The 7,645-nt window shown below is 32.9% G+C and overlaps 1 protein-coding gene across 1 annotated transcript; it reads left to right on the top strand.

Annotated features, from left to right (window-relative positions):
• Positions 1–2,196: 2,196 nt before the first annotated feature.
• LOC117691818 (uncharacterized) lies at positions 2,197–7,241 on the top strand. The gene is made up of 10 exons (XM_066071565.1): positions 2,197–2,289; positions 3,279–3,381; positions 4,182–4,256; positions 4,381–4,460; positions 4,605–4,658; positions 5,436–5,495; positions 6,139–6,468; positions 6,638–6,670; positions 6,989–7,054; positions 7,236–7,241. Exons 1-10 carry the CDS (start codon positions 2,287–2,289, stop codon positions 7,239–7,241), a joined length of 810 nt encoding a protein of 269 aa, XP_065927637.1. The 5' UTR covers positions 2,197–2,286.
• The last annotated feature ends 404 nt before the right edge of the window (positions 7,242–7,645 follow it).

Genomic DNA, 7,645 nt, shown 5'->3' on the forward strand with positions numbered 1-7,645 from the left:
AAAAGTAATTCTGCTTGTTCTATTATTATGCCCGTAATTATTTCAATTACTTGTATAGGCTGACATTTTAATCTTAAATTTTTATGAGGCAATGTAATTGTGATAAAAAAAAATGTCCATAATGAATGAGATTTGTAAAAATAATTATTTTTTGTATGCAAATCAATTGTAAAATTCTTTGAATAATAAATTAGATTATATTTATCTTAGCTTTATATACTGTGTTGATTCGATATTTACAAATCTAACCTGAGGCGATGTACGCTTTGGACACTGATGACTAATATCCATTTGGGATATCATTTGCCGAGTATATATTATCAGTATTTATTTGGTTAAAAAGAGAACTGTCTTTTCTTTAGAATTTCAAGTTTGGCCATGTTTTTTCCCTACCTTTTTACATAAGAAATTTAGAATCGAAATTCAACTTGTACATGTATTTGTTTTCCCTGGACTGGCCTGTGATTGCCTCAAATATCTCTCTGTTATAACTCTGTACCGAGTGTTTGCTTCCACCACTTTTTGCTTGATATTTCAATAATCATAAATACCTTTGTGCTCAAACTACGCTCATCCACTAATATGAGAAATGTCCAGATTATCTGTTTTGAAACGCCCTCGCTTCAGGTTTCAATACACATCAAAAAATAAAAAGTCTACGGGGATTTTGCTTTGCATCAGCCATTAAGAAGCCCAGATGATAACGTTGAAAAATTGCGCGAGGTATCCCGAGTACTTCCGAATGGAGAAAAGATGTAAACATTTCCCATTATAAATCTTCGCAAGAAATTTGTTTTCATTCATTTGAAATTTTATGAGTTAAAAATGACAATTGTTCAATGAAGATATCTTGGATATATTCCCTTTTATCGATTTCAACTGTATTAAGTTCTTATAATATTTGGAGTAGTTGCTCTTTGAAATTCTTTCAAATTAGAGTAGTCCCTTTGAATGTTGACGTCATATCGTTGTGTCTGGAACAGAACAAAATGGAAGCGTCAAAATTTGCTCTGCATGGGAAAGGAAGAAAACGTTTATAATTGAATAGGAACAAAACAATGTAAGTAAACATGGGTGAAGCGAAGATTTTTAAAAAGTATTTGAAAGATGAGAAATATATTGGGTGCCTCGCCATCTATGAGATTGATCAACCCAATATATTTCTGTAGTCATTCGGTAACAAACCTAATAAGCCTTCAGTAATATTAATAAGGGCTTGTACGATAAAGAAATACATGGCATGATATATTTTTTTTTTACAAATCCGGTAATAGTGCCAATATACACATACTGACACCCAGAGAGAGAGAGAGAGAGAGAGAGAGAGAGAGAGAGAGAGAGAGAGAGAGAGCAATGATGTTTGCTACATCAGTCTAAATTTACACATGCAATATGAAAAAGAGCTAGGTTTTCGGTGCTTTAGTACTTTGATTCTAAGCAGGAATTAAAATATCTTAAAATGGTAGCAACGTTATTGTTGACAAATGACACACACCATTCTGATATACGAACGATTAAGCAGGATACACGGACGATTACTAACATACTGACTTTTTTAGGAAACACGAACGTTCACGATAAAAAACGCAAACGAGCGATCCACCCCTGAAGAAACCCGTAGCGTATTCACAGTCAATCTCTCACCAGAGGGCGTATTACGCTGCATGCGCTACAACAATAAGTGGAGCGAAGCAGGAACGATAACTCTGGGTAGAGATTGATTCACAGTGGCTGTGTAGCGAATAACTTGAGTTGCACCCCTTGCAAATTTACATTTTTAATGAACACTTAGAATTATTTTACATCTATGGATATTTTGATTTTCAATGTAAAATTAACAAGAATAAATGTGCTATTCTATCTAAGATCAAAATGGATAAAAATCAAATATTTTAAAAAAATATGCAGCATAAATATCTTAAGTTTGGACTTGTAAACTAAAGTAAACTGTTGCAGTTGCTTCAGCTCTGTAGCTCTATTGCTAAATTGACATATGGAAGTCAATATTTCTAGTTTTCTACTCTTTAGTCTTATTTCAAAAATATAATTAAGAAAAATCACCAACGTTATTTAAAAAATCATTAACGTTACATTGTAAAAGGTATTTGCCTAAAAAGGAAAAAAATCGAAATGATTGAACTTTGACATTATGACGTTGTTCATTGTGTGTCGTCATTCATTGTGTGTCGTCATTCATTGTGTGACGTCACAGAAGCTTTATTGATAGATGTGCTAAATGCAAACAAAGAGTGTTCACCTTTGAAAAACATCGATTTCGTAGCAAAAATGGTAAGATTTTTTTAAACATGTATTATATACTGTTCTAACCTTAATCGATGCTGAAATTTTCAAGGCATCGATGTGCTTTGCTGAAAAAATCTAAACTTCAATTTTTGGCCGAACTGTTCGTGCCTTCTTGTCTTCTCGCCAGATTGTTTCAATAACTTATTTTGTAATCAAGTGTGTACTATACATGTGTACAATTAAATGCACTAAAGAATATTAATTCATCTATTTTCGCTAATAAGTTCATTTCTATTTTACATGATTGTTTTAAAAAGTAATTAGTTGTAAAACATTTTCCATCTTTTTGGCAAACATACATAATTCAACATATGCGCGGATCGAGAAATTTTTCATTGGGAAGGGGTTGGGGTTAATTGGAAGTTGGGTCCAAATTATAATAATATGAGAGCTTGTTTATATATTTTGGTACATGTAAGTTTACTAGGATCAGGTTTTTTCATTTTTTTCGGGACCTTTCTTCTCTAAAGGTTCGCCGCTCGCGCATGCTAAGGGTTCATTAGGATTAATATTATTAGATGCAAACGACAGTATTATAATCAAGAACTGTGTATACTTGCAGATTTGATTTTGCTGGAAAACGAACAAAATCGCTTGACTTACTATTAGAAATTCGTATAAATAGACTTTGTACGATTTAGGTATTCACTTGAAGAAGATAATACTTTGTAATCGTTTTCTGAAAACAACTACGAAGGAGGGTTGGGAAGTGAGAAACTCATAAATAATTATCACTCGGTCGAACCCCCACCCCACCCACCCCCACTTTTCTAAAAAAAAAAAACCTAGCTGGTTCTGCGCATATATTTTAAAACTCTAAACATAGTCGAAATCGTTAAAATATCTACAATGTATTATGATAGTGGACATTGTTGAATTCTTAAATGACTGTAAATTTATAATATAATTGATCACACACATAATATATTAGTTTGACATCGCCCATAACTGTTAACATGATTTTTAAATAATAGGATGAACAGAAAACTGATGACTTAGAGGAATTTTTTGACCTCAATCAAGAACAGGCCGAAGAAGATGAGAAAAATGAGAGCAGGAATGAGAATGTTGACAGAGGTAGGAAAAACCGAGTTTATTAATTAACGAATCACAAAAGACAACAACAACGTAACCAATCGCAGCTTCTCGGGCCTTTCCGGCAAGCTCGGAATTTTCCGAGCTTGTCGGAAAGGCCCGAGAAGTTGCGATTGCAACGTAACGACCGGGTTCGTATTTCCGCTGCCGAGTCGCTTATGTCATTTATATCTATCACTCACGAGTGATACAGGCACGTAGCATTAAAGGGGGCGGGGCTGGCCTCCCACTTTTTTTCGCAGCAACTAATTTTCTTAAAATTACGTATGAAAAATATAATTATCATGGAGTCCCCCCCCCCCCAGTTTATGTGGAGTATGTAAATAATTGGATTGAAAAAAGAAAATGAAGAGTGAAATTGAAGTTATAGATATACCCCCCCCCCCCTAACAGATTTTGAAGATTTTGGAAAGATGCCTTTTTTTTGGGGGGGGGGGGGGGCTTGTGAAGATTTTTTAGGTGAGGCTGCCCCCTTTCAAAATCGATGCTACGTGTCTGTGATATCACTTACTAGTAATCACACAGAAAAAAGAGTTATCACGTTTTTCAAAGAAGTGATAGCACTAACATTTGTAACAAACCTTTAAAATCATATAGCCAAATGGTGATATTTGCAAAACAGTTAGAAGAAGTACATGATATTGTACATATATATTCGAAAAGGTGAAATCAGCATTGTTTATGTATAATTATTACTTCATCAAAACATTTTAAAGATTTATCTCTTAATACATGCATACTCAATTATTCATTAATGCTCATTTATGGTTATTACGCAACAGGCGATGACGTCATCTCATCCTCATCAAAGGAAAGTTTATACGTCTCTTGTGACGAAACAGATGAGGGCAGAACAGGTAGGTTGAAGATTTCAGCAATAAGTTTGCAATTCATTAATTAAATTCATTCCCTGGTGAACAAAGATTGAGAAAGTTTACTATAATTTCTTCTACAATGAACTTTTAGAAACTTGTATTGCAGCAGCTGAATGTGTTGCAGAAAACGAAGATGCCAAACAAATGAAAAAGGGTATTCTAAAGAGCAGCGAAGTCAACAACACAGTACGTATTTTTGTTTTGTTATTTACATTCGGTCGGCTTGAATCATTATATTCGTTAAACACTAATTTTTACGGCTTCCCTTGCCAAGTTCATGTTCATTGAATTATGAATGCACCTAGCTAATGATTTTCTCCTTTTTTCCAGGTGGTTGAGGGTGACAATGCTAATGCCAATGAGGCAACACCAAAATGCGTTGGGGTACGCCATTTCTAATAATTCTATTCAATATCTAATTCTATAATTCATGAATTTCAATCTGTCAATCTATTTAATTGTATTATTGTATATTATTAATACACATTTTTCATTTATACACTCTTATCGAAAAGTATCAAATCAAATGAAATCTTCAAATTTCGGAGATTGAAAAATGATTGCGTCTGACCTTCAAGCATACAACTAACGCCTCAGTATAAAAATCAAGCATCTACTGTAGAGTTCACTTGCTTCTTTTTTGTGATTCATACTGATATTTTTTCAGGTACCCTAATTTTTTTTAGTTAGAAATGAAATATCCGATTATTAATATATACATTCCTCTAACGTTTAAAATTATACTCTCGTTTAGCTTACAAGATATAAACTATAATTCAAATACAATTACTAAATAATGTTAATACATCATTCATTGATACCTTAATTGTACTATAACTGTTTAACTGTTGACTTTGCGTGGATTATTTCGTGATCGATCAGAACTTTAGCTACGAAGAGAGCACGGACTGCACGGGATGACGTCAGACTACAAAGTATCCGTAGTAAAATGTTAGAAATATTGGAAATTTGTTGCATCCTGTATAAAGCGTGCTTTCTTTCTCTTATTTATAAAAAAAAAATTGAAAAAAAAATGAGAGAGAGAGAGAGGCTATGATTGTAGTTAGCATTTATATTTACAGAAAACAAAATGGTTAATTTACATAACGTTGTGTAAGTGAAATGAAACATTAATCTTTTTTACATTTTTTTTTAAAACAGGAAACTAGAGAATCGAACATTTTGTACACCTTAAAAGTTCCGTTTAACCAACCACGGGAGGTATGAGTATTCAAAACAGAAATTCTTTATGAAATAATGATGTAAACCCCCATCTTCTTTCTTCGCCATAACTGGTAGTATTGAAAAAGAAAGTTACCAATATTCATGTGATAGTACGCTCGCTTTTTGTGGGTCTCCCAAAATATTATCAAAAACTCGTCTGAAACAACTTGGTCTTTCAAACGTTTTATATATTACGTATTAAATACTGTGGAATCATTAATTTTGGTGGGGGCAAATTGTCTTGGATTGCTTAAATTTTACAAATTCGTGGGGACGTAATTTCATGTATTCTCTCAAACATACAGAGGAAATATGACTTTATTACCCTAATTTATTAAATCGTGGAGTATGTTAATTCGTTGATGAGAGGTACCCACGAATTCCACGAAAATTGAGCCACCACAAATTTAATGATTCCACTGTATTTTACTGGTGTAAGATGATAGTTAAATTATAATACAACCTTAATTACATGACATTGTAACATGGCATTGATTTTTTTTTTAAAAACAGGATCGGTTTTACTACATTATCCAGGTATTTTGTATATGACTCCATAAAGCTGATTTATGATGTCTGTTGTTGCTCAGGTGAGCAATGCGGCCCATGGGTTTCTTGATTTTGTTCTGTTTGTTTTTAGAGCTGCTGGACAATAGTAAAGAAAAATATTCTAGATTGCATGTGCTGTTGCTGCACACCCTCCTCGTGTGTTGCGTGCAACACAAGGATCAGAGAACAAGCAGCTTCTCAATTCGTGTCAGTCCCTCAGTGCTGTACCACGCATACTCCTGGGGGCAAAGTGAAAATTGCCATAGCCCCAGGAAAAACTGATATAACTCCATATATGGCTTCCCTGGGGATCATTTCCCTGGAGGCCTATATGGAGTTGGAGGCCCAGAAGAAGGCCCGGGAAAATGTCAACACGACACAGGAAACCAAAAGAGCCGAGAGGGAGGCTGAATTCATGCAGGTATTTTTTTGAATGACATACTAGCATAGTAAATTATTTATTCTAACTTGCATGGAAATATATTTTCTTTAATCCATCTTCTTTATTTGCATCTACAGCTCTTTTTTCTAAAGTATACCAATATAAACTATACCAATCGTCTGTTGTTCTTTATTTCTTTCCTATCCAGATTATTGAGGATATTACACCAAAACGTGTAGAGGTAAGCCATTTCTAAGAATTCTATTCAGTATTCAATTCTATAATTCATTAAATTCAATAAGGCAATCAATTTCTTTATATATATATTAGTGTACATTTTCAATAAAATCTGAGCAATTATTCTAATGGACAAGTATCAAATAAAATGAATTACAACCTTCACTGCTGAAATTGAATAAAAAATTGAAAAATAACTGCAGATAAGTCGCGTCTGACTTTCAAAGAAATCAAATAATATAATGCCTTAGTACATGTATAGAATTTATCAATCATCCCCTGCGAGGAACACTTGCATTCTTTTCTTTTTCCCTTTTTTCAGGTGGTTGAGGATAACAATGAAAATAAAAACGCAAAAGCAAATGGTGCAGCACCTAAACGCGTCGGGGTACGTCATTTCAAAGGATTCAATATTTTATTCTGTATTTCAGTAAAGTCAATCATATATATATATATATATATATATATATATATATATATATATATATATATATATATATATATATATATATATATATATATATATATATATATATATATATATATATGAGATGTTGCATATTGTTCAGTTCTAAGGAATGATTTTGTTATTCAAATTTAACATCAAAGTTTTTTATTTCAGAAGATGAAAAGAATCAGAAGATTCTTGCAACGAGTTTTCTGTTGCAGTGGGTAAGTACTAGTATATTACAATATTACAAATACACTGTACACTTGCATGTCGACATAATTAAGTTGCATGTCGACATAAAGAAGTTGCATGTTAACATAAATAAGTTGTATGTCAACATATTTATCTTGCATGTTAACATAACTAAGTTGCATGTCGACATAAAGAAGTTGCATGTTAACATAAATAAGTTGCATGTTGACATCATAGCGTATCTAGCATCTTGGATGTCACATGGTGGCGATATTTGAGATATTTTATAACTTTTATTTGATTGCTGTTTTTTTGCACGTCAACATAGTTATGTTG

This window comes from Magallana gigas, chromosome 9 (genome assembly GCF_963853765.1).
Source record: "Magallana gigas chromosome 9, xbMagGiga1.1, whole genome shotgun sequence".
NCBI lineage: Eukaryota > Metazoa > Mollusca > Bivalvia > Ostreida > Ostreidae > Magallana > Magallana gigas.

Bases quoted from the DNA above. Each gene is read 5' to 3' on its own strand.
- LOC117691818 (XM_066071565.1), top strand. The intron at 4,257-4,380 runs GTAGGTTGAAGA...CTTGTATTGCAG, and splicing joins AACAGATGAGGGCAGAACAG to CAGCTGAATGTGTTGCAGAA. The intron at 6,469-6,637 runs GTATTTTTTTGA...TTTCCTATCCAG, and splicing joins GGGAGGCTGAATTCATGCAG to ATTATTGAGGATATTACACC.